This window comes from Mercenaria mercenaria, chromosome 1 (assembly GCF_021730395.1).
Source record: "Mercenaria mercenaria strain notata chromosome 1, MADL_Memer_1, whole genome shotgun sequence".
In the NCBI taxonomy this organism is placed as follows: Eukaryota; Metazoa; Mollusca; class Bivalvia; order Venerida; family Veneridae; genus Mercenaria; species Mercenaria mercenaria.
The window spans coordinates 6,092,512-6,116,992 of NC_069361.1; the positions used below are offsets into that span (position 1 = coordinate 6,092,512).

The following is a 24,481-nucleotide window of genomic DNA, read 5'->3' on the forward strand; positions in this document are numbered from 1 at the left end:
TTTAAAAAATTGTTTCCATAGAGAAAAAAGGAAAATTTATGTCCTTAATCATGAAATAATACAAAAATGACTGTAAGACTAATGGTGATAGCTGGGTGTTATTAAGTATTATAGATAACCAGCTGTCTCCGGTCCACATACTTACAATGTGACGTGAAACATTAATATATATTGTGGATTACTTCAAATGCTTTTTGTACGGGTTAAGTTTTTGTATAGCATTTGTCTGGAAGACTTTAATGTATATAAAGTAATTATCCTTGCAAACGATGATTGAGTGTGAAAAAGTTAAGACAAAATATTATGTTAAATTATTCTATTGAGAGTGGGGAATTGCTGTTATTTTTGTAATTATTACTCATGATTGAAAACTGTTAATTTCAATTTCTCTTCATTTAAAAATAGAGAAAAAATTTATTTTAAATAAAAAATGGAAAACCAAAGTTCAAGAAGTTTAACTGAGTAGGTTAATTTGTAAAACAGTTATAGCAGTTACTTCCCTTCATCTGATTTCAGTCTATGGACTATGTAACTTTCCAAAATACAAGAAAAAAAACTAGAGTTTTTCTCATCACACTGTGTACCCGGATAATCTTAACTTTGTTCAGCGATCCTAACTCAGTGCCAACATGGCTGATGTAAAGCAGTTACAGCTTTGTTTCCTGTTTAATTTTGATGTAAAAAGGAATTTTTCAGTTGTAATATCTGTCTCCATTGATCAAGTGTATATTTATTTCAAAATGTATTGTGTTAAATATATCAACCCTTGTGTTTTCAGGTGAAATACCAATGAACAAGGCAAACCTTTCACTGAAAAAGTTTACAAAAAATCTTAAAAAATACTTATATGCTTTTGATGCCTCTACTATTTATTGTTTGAAAGCAAAAATATACTGCTTTATATGCCCATTTACACTATGTTGTTAACCCACTACATGTTGACACAATACATGTTCAAATGTACTGACAGCGACAAAAGGGATAAAAACCTAACTTCGAGTTGATAAAAACCGAACTCAGTTTACATGAGGAATGGATAAAAACCTAACTTACACGAAATCGCGGGAAGGATAAACACCTAACTGACTAGAGTTCTATAGAAATGAATGAGTTGACATGAACATTACTTTACTTTATAAGCGGTATTGTTTTCAAACTTTGTTATTAGATGTTATATGTATGCCCACTACCGTCAAATATTTTTTCATGATTTTAATATTATGCAAATAGCAATGTTTACAAAAATCTGGATAAACCCTCGAAAATAATTCAACATAAAAGTCAAAATTGTTACAGTCAAACTCGCTTTATACGAACTCATCCGGACCTAAGAAATATGTTCGTATCAAACGAAATTCGTATTAATGAATGTATGACCAGATAATTTGTCCGAGCAATTTGGGCAGTATCACCGGTATCATCGGCGAATAGATTCCAATATTATGATACATGAAAGAAGTTAATAGTTTTAAACTGATTAAGTTAATTCATTCAGATAACATTGAAATTACTCAAGTAAAGTCATACTTAAACAGGTAAAACTGTATTAATTTAAATTTTAATGTGCGGTCGAGGTCAAGAGCACTAAATTATATCCACCGCCAACATTGAAGCTTGTGTGTGTGTGTGTGTTCGGGTTTTACGTCTTTCTCAACAATTTTTCAGTCATATAAACGACGGTTGAAGCTTGTACTATATAACAAGCATTCTAAGAGGTATAAAAGTTTGTATATTTTGGAAGACACAGCCTACCTGTATCGACACTAGAACGTCAATAATGTGTTTAAAATTATTTACACCTCTTTAAATCTTGACTTGTTAATTGATTAAATTATTTTATATTGACATGATACACAAAGGACCGAGTGTTTGTTTGTGAATAGGTGTGAACTACTCCATTGTCCAATTACCGAGCGGCACAAACTTGACCATATTATTATTTTCAACACATTTTATAACGGCCCCGACTTCTAAAATTAATTCGTATCAAAAGATGAAAAAGTATAATATTTAAGCTTATTAGGACTTCCAAAATGTGTTCGTATCTACCGATTATTCGTATCAAGCGAGTTCGCTATTACCAAAATAATTTTACAAAGAAAATAGAAGGACTCGGCCGGGGAATTCGGACTTTGTTCGTTTAATCCGAAAATTCGTATCAAGCGAGTTCGTTTTAAACGGACTCGACTGTATATAAGAAATTATTTAATACCACCGATGTTTGAAGTTCTGTACCCTCCAACCTTCTCTCCCTCCATCTCTCTCTCTCTCTCTCTCTCTCTCTCACATTGTTTCAGAAGAATTGCGTTTGTTTCAAATCTTGTATATCTTATAGTGTAAGAGATTGTAATGGAATGGAGGTGCTAATGGAATATTTTGATATTGTTTAAATGGGGTTAGATTTATGATTAATTATTAAATATGATATTTTTCAGATGGTAAGTTGGGAAGAAAATTGTGTGTGGGAGGGGGGGGGGGGGGGGTGAAGGTGATCATGGACTGACAGAGCAGGGTGTGGAAATCCACGGACACTTAAAAATCCACTTGTCCATAGTCAAATTTCACTCGCTCGGATTTGTCATATTAAACCTTTATGAAACTGCAAATAGACTGGAGAGTTCTTTATTTAGGACAATGAAAAGAAAAGCATATCACAGTAACTTTGGTAAAAAATAAGCTGTTAAAATATTCGCCTTTTAAAGTTTATAAAGTCTGAAATCGCACAAGCAGGCTGCGTGATTTTTTGGAAGCCAAAGGCCCCAAACTTTTGCCCACCCCAAATGGTACAAAGCCCAGTAACCCGGAAAAGGGGCTCTTAAAACGAATGACTTTTTTTTGGGCATATTGCGATCTCTGTGTGCTTTTGTTTTTCATTGGCTGCTATGACTCCCAAAATTTCCCTTTGGACGGGGCCCTTATTGCCCCGCATTTGGGGAATTCTACTAAAAAAACTTGTGGGAAATTTACTTTTTTAAGTTTTTTCCTTTTCTAAATTTTTGAGTGGCCCTAAACGCTGTCAAGCGGTTTGACGAGTCCTTGTTTATCCCCCGTTTCTCATTCTTAAAGGGCCCTTTCAAACACAGCAAAAGTTTTGTTGTTCCATTAGTTTGTCTCAAATTTTAAAAAGAGTTCATGATGGGAAAAAGTTCATTTATGTAAAACCCTATTTGCTAGCCCAATTTTAAGATGAAAATCTGCATTTTTAGACTTGTAATTGGGGCCAATACTCGAAAAAAGCCACGTATTTTTTTTGGGGGGAAAACCCCAATTAAGCTTTAAAACGCAAAACGTTTTGGGGGGGGATTTGGTAAAAATTTTGCCCCTATGATTATGGTGCCCGAATTGATCCCCCTTTTGTCACAAAATAGAAAATATGGGGTTCCCCAAATTTAAAATAAAAACTGCAAAATTAACTTTTTACCCAAATTATCCATTTTTACCCTGCCCCGTTTAAAAAATAATCAAAAAATTTTTGCGAAAAATAAAAAAATTTATTGCGCGGTGCTTTTTAAATAAAATTGCGCAGGTTAAAAAAAGTTTTTGCGAAAAAATTCCAGCAAAAGACAAAATAAGTTCCAGAACAACGTAGTATTTTTTTGGGAGGGGTCCCTCAAAAGGGAATTGGAAGGTCTCTTATCAAAAATTTACCACATCGAGGGGACTTTAAAATTAGGGACGGGCCTTTTTTTAATTTGCCCGAATAAGATATGTGCAGTACTTTAAATTCTTCCCCCGAGACTTGGGGAAATAACCCTTAAATAAATTTGGACTTGTGGGGAAAAAACACCCCTTTTGGACCTGTTTTTTAACAACGTTTTTACGATTTTGGTTTTTTAAATTTTTGCAGTCAGTAAACGGATAAATTTTTTTGGGAAGAAAAAGCTCTTACTGGTTTTTTATTTTACTACTGATTTTAAAATTTTATTTTATTTTTATTTTTCGAAAATAAAAAAATTGGGGCGAAACTTTAAATTTGTATTTTTTGTATTTTTTGGGGAAAATCGAAAGTAGATCGTCTATGTTGGCTGCTTTGGCAAAAACGAAAAAATTTTTTTTAATGAAAGGATTTAAAAAAAAGAGGAAATTTTAAAACCCGTAAATTCAATTTTCGGGATATCCCAATTTGGGCAAAATGTCTTCGTACTTCAAAATTTTGAAAAACTATTGTTGAAAGGGGAAAAGGTAATCGTATCCGGATATATTTTTTTTTTTTGGGTAAATACGGCTTTGTTTTTATGAAATTTTAAATTAAAGTAAAAAAAAATTTGATAGATATTTTTGTAACAGAAAGGTTCTAGAATTTTTTTTTATTACCCTACTATAATCATATCAGACTATATTCAGTCCTGAGGCATGATCTGAAAGTAAAAAAAATAAAAGTGACAGTCAATTTTTGGTTTATTGTAATACTAAAAAAAAATTAGGTAATATTAAAAAAAATTGGAAACAAGATTTTCATTTTAAAATCGCAAAAAAAGGCGGTAAATCAAGGGTCTACTTATTCAAAAATTTCTTGGGGGTAATCCCCCCAAACCCTACTTGCAGGGGGGGGTACCCTCCCACCCCCTTCCCCCCATATTGCCTTTTAAAAGTTTGATCATTTCCCTTTTTTACCACCGGGCCGAAAATCCCTTTTTTTAAAAAATTGACTGCTTTTTAAAAGCGGAAAAAAAAAACCCCCCTCCCCCCCAACCCCCTGCAAACCGCCCATTTAAAAAGGGCCCTCAAAAATTTTTGCCCATTTTGGGGCCTTTGTCTTCTAAATTAATAAAAATGGAAAATTAAAAAGGGGGGAAATTCGGGAAAAACAGACTTTGTTTTTTTAAGGGGGTTAACAAGTCTGAAATAGAATAAATGATAGTTTTAACAAAAAAAAGAACTGCTTTTTATTAAATTTCCGTTACCTAAAATTGAAATTCCGAAAACTTTTAAAAATTTGTTTCAAAACAAAAAAGGGAAGTATTTTTTAAAAATTGAAAAAATTATAATATGTTTTGAAACAATACCTAACATATGACGGGCTATCGCCGGCCCCCCATTATAATATTTTAAAATATCATTCTTTCGTCCCCGTTAAAAATTGTGGGTGGCAACCCGCGTTGTAAAATTTTAATATTAAAAAATTTGTCATTTTCCCAAATTTTATTTGTGCGAATAAAAACCAGCCATAATTGCCTTTTTTGGCCCAATCCCGGGAAAGGAAAAATGTTTAGGGGAAAAAAAAATTTTTAAATTTAAAATCCCCCCAGTATTTAGTGTCAGCTGTAAAATTTTGTAGTTTGTATTTTCAAAAAATTTTTATTTCTGGCCCCCATTTCTTAAATTTTTAGAGGAAATGTTTTGGGGTTTTTTAAATATTGTATAAGTCTGTCAAATTTTTGCTGGGGCACGCCCGAAGTTCTTTTTTCATTTATTGAAACCCAAAATCTCTCTTTAGTTGGGGAAAAAAAAACTAAAAAAAAAAATGAAATCATTAGCCCCACTCAGGGCCCCTTTAGGCCTTTGGGTTTTCATAGTCACCCAGTTACAGAACCAATCAGATCAGGAAAAATGACGCTTTTAAAGGGGCCCAGATGCATGTTTGTTTTCTAAACTTTAAACCCAAACGAGAGACTTTTAGCAAAGTACATCCCCGGGTTTCATTCATTTAAAAAATCCTTATAAACCCCCATACCCCTTTAAGAACACCCCAATCTAAAAGATATAAATTTTTTTTTTTTTTTTTTTTTTTTTTTATCCCTGAAAAATTTGGTTTTCCCCGGAAAAAAGAAAGAAAAAAAGCACTTTTCGCTGGCAAAAAATCACGAGGGTTTGGGCAAAATTTATAGGAATCCCCAAACCCCGCCGGACAGGGTGGGGCAAAGAACTTCGAGCATCTATAGCAACTAAAAAACACGACGAAAAAAACTATGTTTTTGGGTTTTGGGGAGGGGTTTTACCATTTTAAGTTGATTTTTCCCGCATTGTTTTCCCATACCCCGTTTAGGGGAAATTTCCGCAAAACTAAACACAGTTTTTGCTTTTAAAAATGGGAATTTTTAAAAAATTTGTTTCTGTTTTAAAAAATTTTCTAAGAGATGTTTATTGAACAATACAGTTTATAAGTAAGGTTTATTGCCCAAATTTTGGTACATTAAAACATTAGAAAAATTAAAAAAATTTTTCCCTTTTTAAGATTCTTTTAGTTTTTTTTAATGAATTCCAGGGCCCCTTTAAGGGGACTTGTCGATTTTAAATATTTTGTACACAAAAAAAGGTTTTCCAAAACCCGGGGTATTATGATATCAAAAAATTTTCCGGCCACATTTTTACAACATAAAAAACATGAAAAAAAGGGGGGGGGCAGGGGGAAAATTAAAATACATACATCATCTTTTTGTCAGCCTTTGGGGCCCTGAGGGTTTGGGTCGCTGAAACAGAGTTAGGGATTTTCCGGGGGTTTCATAGTTGCTCATGGGATCAAAAATTCCCTGTCAACTGCTAAAATTAAAAAAAAGTGCTCAAAGGGTTTTAAAATTTTTTTTTAGCTCCCCCTGTTTTGAAAAATAAGTAGAGTATCTAATCACCAAGGTGGCGGGTCGGTGTCGGCGTCACACCATGGTTTAAATTTTTTTTACCAGTCCACTTTTTTACAAAATTTTTGGATAAAAACTTTGAAACTTTCAAAACTTGTTTACCATTTCCCTGCCCCCTTGTAGGCAAGAGTACATAACTCTTCAAGGATTTTGGGTGAATTTTGGCCCCTTTTAAAAATTTTTGGGAAAAATTTGGTTTAAGTTTTTTGTACCCGTTCAGTTTTTCGTTCCGTTCACATTTTGTTTTAAAGTGCTTTTGGGCTTTTAAAATTTTACAATTGTTTATCATAACAAAGTCTGAGGCCAAAAGTTTCATAATGTGTCAACTATTTTTACAATTATAGCCCTTTTTGGGGCTTGGAAATTAGTACAATTCGTGTACAATCCAAAGTTTTGTCAAAAAATATTTTACATTTGGCCCTTTTAAAATTTGAACACTTGTTTATCATAAAGATTTCCATCCCTTGTAGGAAGGGGGTACATAAAATCTGTCAAAATGTTTTTGGTGAATTATGGCCCCTTTTTTAAATGGCCCTCAGGGGAAATTTTTTGTACCAGTTTTAAATTTGGTTTTTTTTTTTCATAAATTTAAAAATGTTTGTTTTAAATTAAAACATCTATTTTTACTAAAACAATTTAGTGGCATTTTTCAAAAAAAAAAAATACAAAATCAAAAAAAAAAAAATTTTTTCAAAAAAACTATTTGGGCCTGTGGCTTTTAAACTTTGAAAAACTTTGGTTTTTCAAACAGATTTCCATCCATCTTTGGTAAGAGTACCTAAAATCTGGGCAAATATTTTGGCTTTTTATGGCCCCTTTTGACATGGACATCAGTGAAGTTTTTTGTAAAGTTATATTTTGGGCCCAACCGGTTTTTTATTTTGGCTTTGAAAATTTGACCCCCCCCTTGTTTACCTTTATAGTTTCTTACCTAGGACAAGGACTTGTTGCTCAGGGTTTTTTGGCCCTTTTCTGGACAGGGGAAAATTTTGGTTTTGGTTTTTCATACATTCGATATTTTTTTGTATCAAATGTTTGAATATGGCTTGGCCCCTTTTAAACTTGTTTTCCAAAATGGTACACTTGCATTTTTTAGTGCAAAACCTTTTCCAAATCCACAAATTTCAGGTTCAGTTTGGTTTTCCTTGGGTTTCCTTTTTTTTTTTGTTTTAAAAAACTGGGTAATTTTTTTGACCCTATATTTTTCAATGCTTTGGGAATTTGTCGAAACGCGCTGTCAGCAGACAGGGTCTTGTTATTTGTTTTAAATTTTTAAAAGAAAGTTATTTTTAAAAATCGCATTCCCGTTTGTTTTGGGAAAAAGTAAAGTTTATAAAGTACAGTCCCCCTTTAGTTTTTAAAAACCGTTCAAATTGGGGCCTTTTTTTATCCGTCTGTACTTAAAACACAGGGCATGGGGTTCCCTAATGTTTTTCTGAAAATGGTTTGGGGGTTTTTGAATTAAATTTTTTTTTTTGGCCCCTTCAAGGGGGGTTTTATTGTTTTGCAGATGTTGGTCGGTCGGTTAGTCGGGCGGTCGGATATGAGGGCCCCAAACCATTTCAGGATGATTTAAATCAAGGGAAAGCTTGGGCCTCGGATCATGGGAAAATTGATTTGGAAAATTTTGCGATTTGTAGATGAAGGTCAAGTGACCGGGGAAAAAGTTTAAAAGATTTCCCGGGTGGTAATCAAAAAAGCTTTGGGCCAAAAGGGTCATGAAAGTTAATGGGGGATTTGGGCATGACCAGCAGATGGGCCTATTGTTTTGAGATCAAAAGGTAAAGGTCAAGGTCATAGTGGGGCCTGGAACAGTTTTTTTTAAAAGGTTTCTGGGGTGATAACTAAAAAGTGGGGGGCCTAGGGGTTTATGAAAATTGGGTGGAAGGTTGGTCCCGCCCCGCCCAAAAGATCCCCTAGGGTTTTTAGGTTTGTAGGTTTAAAGGTCAATGTCACAATGGGCTCGGAACAGTTAAATGGTTTCCAGATAAATTTAAAAAACGTTGGGCATGGGGTCATGAAGTTTTATACGGGGGTGTGGTATGACCCGCGATGACCCCATTGATTTTGGGGGGCAGTAGGGTTAAAGGGGAAGGTCATATTGACCCCCAACAGTTTTTAAAACCCTTTCCGACGAAAAATTTGGGGGCACTTGGGGCCCAGGGTTAAAAAATTAATGGGAGGTTGATCTTTACCCGATATAACCCCCATTGATTTTTAGGCAAGGAAAAAAGCACATTGACCCCGAGTAGTAACTTTGGTTTTGGGGTGACCAAAAAAATTTTTGGCCCTTTTCTTTTCATTAAAAGGGGGGCCCCTTTCCTGTTCCCATGGGGTCTTGTTTTGTTAAAATTTTAAAAAAAAAAATTTTTTCCTTTCTTGCATAAAAATAATACAAAAATGACTGTAAAACCTAATGAGTAGCTGGGTGTTATTAAGTACGGTATTATAGATAACTTCGGTCCACTTACTGACAATGGGAGATAAAACATTATATATATGTATGTGTGTGTTTTTAGCAATGCTCAGGTGAGTTTTTCTGATCGCTCGATGTCCGGGGTCTGTCGTCTGTCAACATTTAGCTTGTGTATGCGATAGAGGCTGTATTTTTCATTTGATCTTCATGAATATTGGTCAGAATGATAACCTTGATAAAATCTAGGCCGAGTTCGAAAATGGGTCATCTCGGGTCAAAAACTAGGTCATTAGGTCAAATCAAAGAAAAACCTTGTGTATGAGATAGAGGCTGTATTTTTCATTTAATCTTCATGAACACGGTGGCGATACCCTGGGTATGCAGGGGTGCAAAATGGCGGCGGAATCTCTCGATTCAGGTAACATTTTTCATTATTACTGTCTTAATACTTAACCAGTTTTAACGAAATAAAGACGAGTGCCCGCTCATAAGAATACTACACCCTCGGCTATAAAGCTTGGACTCCTGAGTTTCGTAGTTTTTGTGAAAAGTGCAACGGCGCATTCTGATGGAAAAAATGCAACTGCTATGTAGGGGCGCATTTTTTAGCTCACCTGAGCAATGCTCAGGTGAGTTTTTCTGATCGCTCGATGTCCGGCGTCTGTCGTCCGTCGTCTGTCGTCTGTCGTCTGTCGTCTGTCGTCTGTCAACATTTAGCTTGTGTATGCGATAGAGGCTGTATTTTTCAATTAATCTTCATGAATATTGGTCAGAATGATAACCTTGATGAAATCTAGGCCGAGTTCGAAAATGGGTCATCTCGGGTCAAAAACTAGGTCACTAGGTCAAATCAAAGAAAAACCTTGTGTATGCGATAGAGGCTGTATTTTTCATTTAATCTTCATGAATATTGGTCAGAATGATAACTTTGATGAAATCTAGGCCGAGTTCGAAAATGGGTCATCTCGGGTCAAAAACTAGGTCACTAGGTCAAATCAAAGAAAAACCTTGTGTATGCGATAGAGGCGGTATTTTTCAATTAATCTTCATGAATATTGGTCAGAATGATAACCTTGATGAAATCTAAGCCGAGTTCGAAAATGGGTCATCTCGGGTCAAAAACTAGGTCACTAGGTCAAATCAAAGAAAAACCTTGTGTATGCGATAGAGGCTGTATTTTTCAATTCTTCTTCATGATTATTGGTCAGAATGATAACCTTGATGAAATCTAGGCCGAGTTCGAAAATGGGTCATCTCGGGTCAAAAACTAGGTCACTAGGTCAAATCAAAGAAAAACCTTGTGTATGCGATAGAGGCTGTATTTTTCAATTGATCTTCATGAATTTTGGTCAGAATGATTGCCTTGATAAAATCTAGGCCGAATTCGAAAATGGGTCATCTCGGGTCAAAAACTAGGTCACTAGGTCAAATCAAAGAAAAACCTTGTGTATGCGATAGAGGCGGTATTTTTCAATTGATCTTCATGAATTTTGGTCAGAATGATTACATTGATGAAATCTAAGCCGAGTTCGAAAATGGGTCATCTGGGGTCAAAAACTAGGTCACTAGGTCATATCACGTAAAAACCTTGTGTATGCGATAGAGGCTGTATTTTTCAATTGATCTTCATGAATTTTGGTCAGAATGATTACCTTGATGAAATTTAGACCAAGTTCGAAAATGGGTCATCTGGGTTCAAAAACTAGGTCACTAGGTCAAATCAAAAAAAAAACTTTGGGTATGCAATAGAGGCTGTATTTTTCAACTGATCTTCATGAAATTTAGCCAGAATGATTACCTTGATGAAAACTAGGCCGAGTTCGAAAATGGGTCATCTGGGGTAAAAAACTAGGTCACTAGGTCAAATCGAAGAAAAACATTGTGTATGCAATAGAGGATGTATTTTTCAATTGATCTTCATGAAATTTGGTCAGAATGATTGCCTTGATGAAATCTAGGTCGATTTTGAATATGGGTTATCTGAGGTCAAAAACTAGGTCACTAGGTCAAATTAAAGAAAAATCTTGTGTATGCGATAGAGACTGTTTTTTTCAATTGATTTTTATGAAATTTGGTCAGGTTGATTGCCTTAATGAAATCTAGGTCGAATTTGAATATGGGTCATCTGAGGTCAAAAACTAGGCCACTTGGTCAAATCAAAGAAAAAACTTCTGTATGTGATAGAGGCTGTATTTTTCAGTTGATCTTCATGAATTTTGGTCAGAATGATTGCCTTGATAAAATCTAGGTCGAGTTTGAACATGGGTCATCTAGGGTCAAAAACTAGGTCATGTCTAAGAAAATGCTTGTTTTATCGCAAGAGACCAATTTTTTGGTCGAATCTTAATGAAAATTGGTCAGAATATTTGTTTCCATGAAATCACTAGGTCAAACATGTTTTACACTGTTATGGAGTGTTTCTTAGGTGAGCGACCTAGGGCCATCTTGGCCCTCTTGTTTATGAAAACGACTAAATCAACTATCCCCGTGTGTTTTGAAAAACGGCTTGTAGGGCGGAACCGGGCTTGACATGTTCCAAATCTGTTGTAGAACTTTAGCAAGTGAAATCGCCAGTTTTCGGCAATTCCGGGCGATTCAAAGGAAATGCTATGTGGGGGAGGTGTTTTCATTATGTTATGTGGGGGTGCTTTTGACATGTGGGGGTGACTCAAGTTAACTGGCTGCTAAAGACACGCAATAATACGGACAAATAAAGCCAGCGAAAAATACTTTTAACTGTTAGGGCATATTATATGTCAATATATATTGTGATGTTGTCCGTCCGTTCATCTTTGCATGTTTCTTCTCATACATCGTTGGCACTAGAAACTTGAAACTTGATCACGATGCTTCTATGGCTTTTGGAGAGTGCATTTTCATACGACACCTAGATATAAAGCTATAGGTGTCATAAGGGGCCTGGATCTATTATATTAAATTTGGCCATAACTTGTTCTAAATTGGTACTTGACCAATTTGGCTAATAATCAAATAACAACCTTGTTGACAAGATGTTCAATTATATTCTTTAATATTTGACCTTTACCTATATTTGACTTTTCACCTTTACTTTTAAAAGTCGGAACATAGTCATTGTGATGTCCATCTGATATTTGACATCTACTGTTTAAACGCTAAAAACAGTTAGTTCGCTGTAATGTTTTTTATTACTTCACACATTTGACTCATATTCACAAATACCAATTCTTGTGACAAGATGTTCACTTTGATGTATTTAAGAATGTCCTTCATTTTACTTTAATTTTTGCGTTTAAAAATCGGAAATAATTAAATTCCCCATAACCTTTGTCAGATTTTATAACCAACTTGGCTGTCATGTAAACTGAACAATCCATGCAACAAAAAAGCGGCGTATATACGCGATGGTATCATTTGACAAATTCTTGTGATTTATTGTAGTCTTCCTTTAAACACATTGTGGCAGCGGACGAAACCGCATATTACTTTTAGGCAGGTCAATAAAACTACAAAATTACCAATAGTAAGTCATTTATTGTAATGTTACATACTCAATACTATAATATTAAAAAGTTGTAATCACTTCACATTTCCAAATGAATGCAATTCTGTTTCAGTATTGCTATTATATGACAAAGATTGTCTTTATTTAATGAAGAAAACGCTTCACGATCTCGTTTACCACCGGTGCAAATGTCATGTGAGAATAGTAAAATTTAATTTGAAATACAAATGCTGTTTCAGTAAGACTAACCCCGACGTATATTACTAAAAACATATTATATCTCCGTTGCTGCTGTTGGATTTTTTGCAAATTTTGCGACCGGGGTTTATATCAGTTGATCGGCTGCATCTCCACAACCCGGAAAAGCGATGGTAACATTCATAAAAACTCTTTTAAAGAAATTGGAAAAAATACTAAATGTGGCGTTCGACATTGTATTGTACTGAAATATAGTCATGACAGTTGAAACTTAAAATATTCTATGGTTCTAAGAGGTAAAGCAGTTGTCTAAATAACGATTTTAAACATTTTCGATATCACTATCTGTCTCCTTATTTTAAAAAGAAACTGTACGTAAAACATAATATTATTGAATAGAACCTTTCAAATTTTTTTTTAATTGCAAGAACCGTGTTGGCCCGTATAAATTTACTGCTAGTACATAGGGGAAATCATTGGCCGTTCAAACAATATTTTGATGGGTCAAACTCATTCACATATACAGGTTAAATTTCAAATATACAACAATTCGGTTTGAAATATCATGCTACGATTTTGACTTTCACTATATATTTCTACTAACACGTTCTTCTTCATTTTTTTTTTTCAAAGTTAAAACAGTTAATCAGAAAATTAGGTAAGGAAACATTGCTGCCACGGCACCCGTAGCACCGAAAACAAAACAAAACAAAATATTTGGTAGGTGGGGCATGGAGTACGCTAACTGGCTATAAGTATACGAGAAAACTAAGAAAAACAAGATGTGTTTTTGAAGCACAATGCCCCCGTTGAAATATGAAGCTGGAAAAAGAGCTATGTGCTTGACGTGTAAATATGTCAAAACGAAGACCAAGGTCAAATGTTTATTTACCAAAGTAATGTGCATGTACAATGAATGGGATGTGTGAATATGGAAGGATTTCATAAAGAAATGAAAAAGGAATGGTAAAACTTAAGAAATTTGCTAAGTGTTTGGCCTCGAAAACGTTATCTTGAATGCCGAGTTCATATTTTTAAGCGAGGAGAAGCATGTGTGAGTTTCAAATATATATATATATATATATATATCAAGAAATGAATCATTCATTAGCATTAATTTGATAAATAGGAAAATTGCCAAGTGTCTTACCGTGAAAAAGTTATCCTGAAGGTCATTGTAAATGTCTATATATCAATGTAAAGGTAATATAACAATGAGTAAAGTTTGTAAGTTTCAAAGACATCAATTAAGAAATGAATTATTTATATGATATGTTTACGTTTGGAGAGAGAGAGAGAGAGAGAGAGAGAGAGAGAGAGAGAGAGCAACAAAGATTTTGTCCCCGATTTAACGGATACGGGGATAAAAACACAGGGAATAATTATCAAAATACAAGTACGAAACTGAATAGACTGAGTTGACAGTCTGTTCCAGAGATATGTACCTAAATGTGTCCGTAGAAGGCATTTATATGTTTACTTCACATCCACCTTCAAAATGAAAAATTCTTGAAAAGGTTTTTCCCACTGAGATAATTTCTATCCGTATTATATATACTTTATATATCAAATGATCATATCACTGCGTGCCTCTAGCAGCCTAGCAGCCAGTTAAGTCACCCCCACATGTCAAAAGCATCCCCACATAACATAATGAAAACACCTCCCCCACATAGCATTTCCTTTCAATTGCCCGGAATTGCTGAAAACTGGTGATTTCACTTGCTAAAGTTCTACAACAGCTTTGGAACATGTCAAGCCCAGTTCCGCCCTACAAGCCGTTTTTCGAAACACACGGGGATAGTTGGTTTAGTCATTTTCATAAAAATGCCCCCCTACATAGCAGTTGCATTTTTTCCATCAGAATGCGCCGTTGCACTTTTCACAAAAACTACGAAACTCAGGAGCCCAAGCTTTATAGCCGAGGGTGTAGTATTCTTATGAGCGGGCACTCGTCTTTATTTCGTTAAAATTGGTTAAGTATTAAGACAGTTATAATGAAAAATGTTACCTGAATCGAGAGATTCCGCCGCCATTTTGCACCCCTGCATACCCAGGGTATCGCCACCGTGATGAATATTGGTCAGATTAATAACTTTGATGAAATCTAGGCCGAGTTCGAAAATGGGTCGTCTCGGTTCAAATACTAGGTCACTAGGTCAAATCAAAGAAAAACCTTGTGTATGCGATAGAGGCGGTATTTTTCAATTAATCTTCATGAATATTGGTCAGAATGATAACCTTGATGAAATCTAAGCCGAGTTCGAAAATGGGTCATCTCGGGTCAAAAACTAGGTCACTAGGTCAAATCAAAGAAAAACCTTGTGTATGCGATAGAGGCTGTATTTTTCAATTCTTCTTCATGAATATTGGTCAGAATGATAACCTTGATGAAATCTAGGCCGAGTACGAAAATGGGTCATCTCGGGTCAAAAACTAGGTCACTAGGTCAAATCAAAGAAAAACCTTGTGTATGCGATAGAGGCTGTATTTTTCAATTCTTCTTCATGAATTTTGGTCAGAATGATTGCCTTGATGAAATCTAGGCAGAGTTCGAAAATGGGTCATCTCGGGTCAAAAACTAGGTCACTAGGTCAAATCAAAGAAAAACCTTGTGTATGCGATAGAGGCGGTATTTTTCAATTGATCTTCATGAATTTTGGTCAGAATGATTACCTTGATGAAATCTAGGCCGAGTTCGAAAATGGGTCATCTGGGGTCAAAAACTAGGTCACTAGGTCTTATCACGTAAAAACCTTGTGTATGCGATAGAGGCTGTATTTTTCAATTGATCTTCATGAATTTTGGTCAGAATGATTACCTTTATGAAAGTTAGACCAAGTTCGAAAATGGGTCATCTGGGATCAAAAACTAGGTCACTAGGTCAAATCAAAGAAAAACCTTGTGTATGCAATAGAGGCTGTATTTTTCAACTGATCTTCATGAAATTTAGCCAGAATGATTACCTTGATGAAATCTAGGCCGATTTCGAAAAAGGGTCATCTGGGGTCAAAAACTAGGTCACTAGGTCAAATCGAAGAAAAACATTGTGTATGCAATAGAGAATGTATTTTTCAATTGATCTTCATGAAATTTGGTCAGAGTGATTGCCTTGATGAAATCTAGGTCGATTTTGAATATGGGTTATCTGAGGTCAAAAACTAGGTCACTAGGTCAAATTAAAGAAAAATCTTGTGTATGCGATAGAGACTGTTTTTTTTCAATTGATTTTTATGAAATTTGGTCAGGTTGATTGCCTTAATGAAATCTAGGTCGAATTTGAATATGGGTCATCTGAGGTCAAAAACTAGGTCACTTGGTCAAATCAAAGAAAAAACTTTTGTATGTGATAGAGGCTGTATTTTTCAGTTGATCTTCATGAATTTTGGTCAGAATGATTGCCTTGATAAAATCTAGGTCGAGTTTGAACATGGGTCATCTAGGGTCAAAAACTAGGTCATATCTAAGAAAATGCTTGTTTTATCGCAAGAGACCAATTTTTTGGTTCAATCTTAATGAAAATTGGTCAGAATATTTGTATCCATGAAATCACTAGGTCAAACATGTTTTACACTGTTATGGAGTGTTTCTTAGGTGAGCGACCTAGGGCCATCTTGGCCCTCTTGTTATATATATATATATGTGTGTGTGTCAGCCTCTGAATTAAAGAAGTGCTCAAATTGTTTTAAATATTTTAGGTTAAATTTAGACAGACAGTTATATTGAACATCTGCATTAATTTTGTATGATATAGTTAAGTTTTTTACATCACAAGTCCCCTTCAGTTTTGAATACCAATTTTAGTTAGTCCTTCATTTATCCTATCTGTACCTAAAGCAGCATGGTGACATGCCCTTATGATCACCGAAATTGATAGAGTTATTGAAGTAAATATATAAAATTTGAAGAAAAAGAAAATTTTCCATAGGAAAAAAAAAGGAAATGTACGAAGTAAGGAGAGCTATCCTGCTGGACCTGGCGTTGGCGTCCTTACGCGTCCGTACTTTGGTTAAAGTTTTGATGTACTTTCTCTTTATCTTTGTTATTACTTGATAAATTTACTTCAAACCTAAAATAGTTGTTCCTCACCATCACCCGCATTTTTATGGCACAAGGGCCCAAACTCTGGCACCAATATTTGGAATTATCCCCTTTTTACTTAGAATTTCAGGTTACAGTTTTGGTGCACTTTCATAGATTTGACTCATACTTAAAAAAGTTGTTCAACATCATCACTCACATCATATGACACAAGGGCCATAACTCCTGCACCATTATAACATGAATTATTCCCCCTTTTTACTTATAATTTCAGGTTACACTTTTGGTGCACTTTCACTCTAACTCAGTTATTACTGAATGGATTTGATTTAAACTTAAAATAGTTATTCAACCTTATCACCCACATCATATGACGCAAGGTCCATAACTCTGGCACAAATTTTTCATGAATTATGCCCCTTTTACTTAGAATTTAAGGTTATTTTTGATGCATTTTCACTATTTCTCAAATTATTACAAAATGGATTTGACATGACACAAGGTGCATCACTGTTGCACCAATACTTCATGAATTTAACCGGTATGCCGTCTTTTTGCTAAGAATTATACTTAATATTTAAAGGTGGATAATCAGATTTTGGCCATGTAATGGATTTGTTCGAAACTTTAGCATCTGATCATTTACACTCATTTATGTTCATTAACAACTTAATACAAATTAAAATTTTCACTGGAGGTATTTTAAAATTTCATTTTCCTATCCTGGTTGCCCAAACCCAAGATAGAGTTATTTTATCATAAGTAAAAATTTGATAAAAACATACTTTCCCTAAGGAAATGTAAAAATATTAGACATATTGTAATATTATTTGAAAAATATTTGCATTAAAAATTACGTATTAGATGGAATTCATTAGAAACGCAAGGTTGAAAAATTATTATTACCTCCCTTTGCCTATTTTGGTTGCGCAACAAGTTTAGATTGGAAATAAATGAATTCAGAAGCTACCACAGCTTTTAAACTTGCATTTTGGTTCAGTTTGTTCAATAGTTGATATGTCTATCAAATGCAAATGAAAAAACTAGACATTGTATCGAAATAAAAAAAAAATACCCAGCTTTTTATACACTTTCATATTAAAGGGGAGTAATTACAAAAATTTTATAAAAATAATGAAATATAATTTTCAAATAGGAATCTAATCTATGTAATCGGTCTTTTTGTTCCTTAAAAATTTTTCTTACCAGAATATACAAAAAGTAAAAAATGTCATTAAATGTTGTTTAAATGTGATTGACCACCTTTAATGTTTTGATACACTTGATCCTTATCTCTCTTATTACTTAATACTTTTGACACAGACTCAAGCTATTATCCAATATTTCATCCAAACACTCCAGTGACAGCTCCAGCTTCATCAAATCTGCCCAGTTTCACTATCCAGCATCGATATAGTCAAGCACGATGTCTCCTATGACAGCTCTTGTTTGTTTTGTTTTGGGTTTAACGTTGTTTTTCAACAGTATAGAAATAATACAAAAATGACTGTAAGACTAATGGTGATAGCTGGGTGTTATTAAGTATTATAGATAACCAGCTGTCTCCGGTCCACATACTGACAATGTGACGTGAAACATTAATATATAGTGTGAATTGCTTCAAATGATTTTTGTATGGGTTAAGTTTTTGTATAGCATTTGTCTGGAAGACTTGGATGTATATAAAGTAATTATCCTTGCTTTACAACCATCGAGTGTGAAAAAGTTCAGAAAAATAGTTATGTTAAATTACTCAGCTGAGATTGGGGAATTGCTGTTATTTTTGTAATTATTATTCATGAAAGCTATAAAATTCAATTTCTCTTAATTTAAAAATACGGAAAAAATTTATTTTAAATAAAAAATGGAAAACCAAAGTTCAAGAAGTTTAACTGAGTAGCTTAATTTGTGAAACAGTTATAGTAGTTGCTTCCCTTATCTGATTTCACACTCGATACCAGAAAAAAAAACAGGGTTTTTCTCATGGGATAAAATTCCATGTCAGCTGCTAAATTAAAAGAGTGCTCAAAATGTTTTAAATATTTTAAATTAATTTTGACTGACAGTTATATTGATATCTGCATTCATTTTGTATGATATATAAAATTACCACTTCACAAGTCCCCTTCAGTTTTGAATACCAATGTCAAATTGGTCCTTCATTTATCCTGTCTGTACCTAAAAAATGAGCATGGTGACATACCCTAATTTTTACTGAAATTGATAGGGTTATTGAAGTAAATATATTTATTTAAAATTTGAAAAAAATGTTTCCTTAAATAGTCCTTATATAGCATTTGTATGGTAGACTTGGATGTTTGTAAAGAAATTATCCTTGCAAAGAATGACTGATTGTGAAAAAGCTCTGAAAAATACCATGTTGAATTACTCTGTTATTTTTCTAATTATTATTCATGATTCAAAACTGTTAATTTCTCTAAGAATAGAAAATAAAATTCAGGAAAGAAAAGGAAAACCAAAGTTCAAGAAGTTTAACTGAGTAGCTTTGATTTGTGAAACAGTTATAGCAGTTACTTCCCTTCATTTGATTTTGCTAGAAGAAAGTTTGAAGGTTTTTTTCATAACATTGATGAAAAAACATGGCCTGAACATGGTACTAATGTTTTCCATATGTAACTAGTATAATCAACTGTCAGATATATTAGATATATTGCTTGAATGCTTTAAACACATTCGGCATGAAGACAGTAATATTTTTCATCCGTAACTGACAATCAACGGGCATATCTGTCATTTCTTGGAATCAAATCCCTTGTGAGCTGCTAAATTAAACAAGTGCACAAATTGTTTTAAATATTTTAGTTTAAATTTAGACAGACAGTTATATTGATCATCTGCATTCATTTTGTATGATATAGTAAAGTCTGTTTTTTCAGAAGACCCCTTCAGTTTTGATTGGTCTTGCATTTATCCTCTGTGAACCTAAAAAAAACACAGGCATGGTGACACACCCTCATGATCACTGATATTGACAGAGTTATTGAAGAAAAATATAATTATGTAAAATTTGAAAAAATTGTTTCCGTAGAGAAAAAAGGAAATGTCCTTAATTGTGAAATAATACAAAAATGACTGTAAGACTAATGGTGATAGCTGGGTGTTATTAAGTATTATAGATAACCAGCTGTCTCCGGTCCACATACTGATAATGTGACATGAAACATTAATATATAGTGTGAATTACTTCAAATGCTTATTGTATGGGTTAAGTTTTTGTATAGCATTTGTCTGGAAGACTTGAATGTATATAAAGTAATTATCCTTGCAAACAATGATCAAGTGTGAAAAAGTAAGATCAAAATATTTTGTTAAATTATTCTATTGAGAGTGGGGAATTGCTGTTATTTTTGTAATTATTACTCATGATTGAAAACTGTTAATTTCAATTTCTCTTGAAATAGAACAAAAAATAATTAATGGAAAACCAAATCCAATTCAAAGTTCAAGAGGTTTAACTGAGTAGCTTAATTTGTAAAACAATCAAAGCAGTTACTTCCCTTCAGTTGATCATATTTAATATTTTCAGTGAATGTATTGTTCTATATTGTAAGAATTAGAAATGTGGCAGAAAAATCTAGAATTTCTCTCTTGGAATCTAATCCTATGCCAGCTGCTGAATTAAACGAGTGTTCAAATTGTTTTTACATATTTTAGATTAAATTTAGATAGACAGTTATATTGATCATCTGCATTCAGTTTGTATGATATAGTAAAATTTATCACTTCACAAGTCCCCTGTGTAGATAATAGACATTGTATTATATAAATCAATAAAATAAAGACTTTATATGGTATGAATTAATGAAATATATATGTGTCCTAGTTCTCAATATTTTATGTACACTGAAGCCTCTGTTGATTACACCTTTGAAGAGCAAACACCTCTACACTAAAGCAGATATTTTCTTTTACATCATACAAATTGCATTTCTAGTGAATTGATCTTTCCAGAGGAACAACCTCTGTACATCAAATGGTAACTTTCCCTAGTGGGGCTTACTCAACAGAGGTTATACAGTGTTAGTTGTGTATCAGTTTTGAATACTGTAAAGCCATTTTATTTTGTGGGCACGAAATTTTGTGGTTTTTGTCAAAACAGCTATTTCATGGGATATAAAATTGTGGATTTTAACTTTTGAACATGATGGGAATTTCACTTGATCGTCTAGATTGACTATGATCAGCAGATGCCGCTTTTTAGCTCACCTGTCACATAGTGACAAGGTGAGCTTTTGTGATTGCACAGCGTCCGTCGTCCGTGTGTGCGTAAACTTTTGCTTGTGACCACTCTAGAGGTGGTCACATTTTTCGTGGGATATTTATGAAAGTTGGTGAGAATGTACATCTTGATGATATCTAGGTCAGGTTCGAAACTGGGTCACATGCGGTCAAAAACTAGGTCAGTAGGTCAAATAATAGAAAATCTTGTGACCCCTTTAGAGGCCATATTTTTCAATGGATCTTCATGGAAAATTGGTGAGAATGTTAACTTTATGATTTTAGGGCAAATTTGAAAATGGGTTTAAAATGCGGTTAAAAAATAGGTCAGTAGGTCAAATAATAGAAATCCTTGTGACCTCTCTAGAGGTCATATTTTTATGGGATTGCATGAAAAATTGGTCAGAATGTTCATCTTGATGATATCTAGGTCAAGTACAAACTGGGTCACATCCGGTCCAAAACTAGGTCAGTAGGTCAAATAATAGAAAACCTTGTGACCTTGTAGAGGCTGTATTTTTCAGGGATCTGAATGAAAATTGGTCAGAATGTTCATCTTGATGATATCTAGGTCAAGTTTGAAACCAGGTCACGTCCGATCCAAAACTAGGTCAGTAGGTCAAATAATAGAAAAACCTTGTGACCTCTGTAGAGGCCATATTTTTCATGGGATCTGCATGAAAATTCGTTAGAATGTTCACCTTGATGATATCTAGGTCAATTTCGAAACTGGGTCACGTGCAGTCCAAAACTAGGTCATTAGGTCAGATAATAGAAAAATCTTGTGACCTCTCTAGAGGTCATATTTTTCATGGGATCTGCATGAAAATTGGTCAGAATGTTCATCTTGATGATATCTAGGTCAAGTTTGAAACTGGGTCACGTGCGGTCCAAAACTAGGTCAGTAGATCAAATAATAGAAAAACCTTGTGACCTCTGTTTGAGGCCATATTTTTCATGGGTCTGCATGAAAATTGGTCAGAATGTTCATCTTGTGATATTAGGTCAAGTTTGAAACTGGGTCACGTGCGGTCAAAAACTAGGTCAATAGGTCAAATAATAGAAAAACCTTGTGACCTCTCTAGAGGCCATATTTTTCATGGGATCTGTATGAAAGTTGGTCACTTTGATGATATCTAGGTCAAGTTCGAAACCAGGTCACATGCGGTCAAAAACTAAGTCAGTAGTTCTAAAAATAGAAAAACCTTGTGACCTCTCTGGAGGCCATATTTTTCATTAGATCTTCATGAAAATTGGTGAGAATGTTCACCTTGATGATATTAGGTAAGTACAAAAAAATGGGTCACCCGCGGTCAAAAACTAGGTCATTATGTCAAAAAAATAGAAAAACCTTGCGACCTCTCTAGAGGCCATATTTTTCAATGGATCTTCATGAAAATTGGTCAGAATTTTTATCTTGATGATATCTAGGTCAAGTTCAGTACTAGGTCACATGAGCTCAAAAACTAGGTCACTATCTCAAATAATAGAAAAAAGATGTCATACTCAGTTCATGTGGGGACAGGTGAGCGATTCAGGACCATCATGGTCCTCTTGTTGTTTTTAGGGTCAAAGATCAAGTTCACTACTTAATTGAAACTGAAAATTATGCACTCAGTTACCTTATAGTTTGACATTCACTGGGAAGTTCTGTTGATAATGTTATTATTACTTTACAGTGAACTCACTGAATCTTTTTTTTCTACTTAGTAAAATCAATTTATTTCCCCCTATTCATGATAGCTGGATCCAATGCTATGATTATTCTTGTCAGTAAATAAACTGTAGCTGTTTTCTAAAATTGTCAGAAATCTTTGAGCTATATTATGAAAACTAAATTAAGATGCAGTTGTTTGTGTTTTACAGATGGTGAGTAACAATGACTACATTAGGGATCGTGTGTTTGAAGCAGAACATGGTATATGTCAGCTGTGTAAGTTTGATGCACACTCTCTATTCAGACAGATCAGGTATGCTGAACTATGATTACTGTATTTGCTTGGTAAAGTTCTGATATTTTTTTTTTTTTAAGTGTCATTATGCCCCTTTCAAAGAAGAGGAGGTGTATTGTTTTACTCATTTTCGGTTTGGTCAGTCTTTCAGCCTGTTGGTAGTCGATGGATAGACCATTTGGTTACTGATCAATAACTTGAGAATGCTTTGAACTACTGCCCTTAAACTTCGTAGGATGTTAACCTGTGGTCAGTAGATGACCACTAATATTTGAAGGGCCAGGAGGTCAAGATCACTGTCACAATGACCTTGTGACTGAAAATGGTTTCTGCTGAAGAACTACAGAACACTTCAACCGCCAGCACTCGCACTTAATAAAATGATTGGAGGTGGTCAAACTATTGTTCAGTAGGTCAAAGGTCAAGGTCACAATGAACTCAAAATGGCATACAGTCATAAAATTTTCTTGAGTGGTTGCCTGTGGTCAGTAGGTAAGTCCAATTGTTTAAGAGATTAGTTGTTCAAAGGTCAAGGTCACAGTGACTTTGACAATTAAAATGGTTACAAATCAATTCATAGAGAATTCGTCAAACTTCATAGGATGATTGTGTATGGTCAGTAGATGACCCAATTCTGTTTTTGAGGGCAAATGTTTAGGTCTCAATGACCTTGAGAATGTAAATCTGTTTCTGCTAAATAACTTAAAAATGATTTCACTTACAATTGACAACTTTCATGGTATAATAACTGTCTGTGATCAGAAGATGACCCTTATTGGTTAGGGGTCAGTAGGTAAAATGTCACAGTAACCTCATGGATTTTTTGGCTTTTAGGGCGCGGGGTGATATGAATTCAGTGATCTCAGCATTTTGATATAAAATGAATTTTGTTAGTTCCTTGGGATTAAATTCCTTGGCTTGAGACAATCTCGAAGTCCACACAAATCAGTCCCCACAAATATTGATGATATTCATTTGATGGATGAGTTAAACATCACAAAGTAATCATCAATGATGTTTGGTGGAATGAGTTCAGACATCACCGAGTGATGTTGGGTGAAATTATCTCAAACATCACAGAGTGATCACCAGTGATGTTGGATGGAATGAGTTCCATGATCACAAATGATGTTGGATGGAATGAGTTCAGACATCAGAGAGTGATCACCTATGACAAGATGTAAGTACAGACAACAAACTTTGCTCTGGCAATGATTCTTTGAGTAAACATCCTTTGTGATTTTCAGTGGTAGCAATTCACTGATATGATATTGTTGGGACATCAATGTCCAATGAGCACATTTCTAGATAATTTCTTAATTCAACATTGTAAGCATTTAATAATTGATAATTTGTTTAAAGTTATTTACTTAACATTATTATTACTAGGGATACTAGGGACCAGAGAAAAAGAGCAGAGATTGTAACCAGCAGTAAATTCAACAGCTTGACCATCAAGATTAAGGAACAGATGGTTAGAAAACCTGCTGCAGGACAGGTAAACTATATATCCCAACCTGTTCTGCACTAAAAGGATCTTATATGACTACCTGTGTGAGACAAAGTGTTCCTAAAA

At 34.3% G+C, this 24,481-nt stretch overlaps 1 protein-coding gene across 1 annotated transcript in view; it reads left to right on the forward strand.

Annotated features, from left to right (window-relative positions):
- Positions 1-24,481, forward strand: part of LOC123545086 (DNA annealing helicase and endonuclease ZRANB3-like) — a 155,934-nt gene that overhangs the window by 123,722 nt on the left and 7,731 nt on the right. The window contains 2 exon segments of the mRNA XM_045331364.2: positions 22,820-22,923; positions 24,295-24,403. Coding sequence (XP_045187299.2) covers positions 22,820-22,923; positions 24,295-24,403 — 213 coding nt within the window.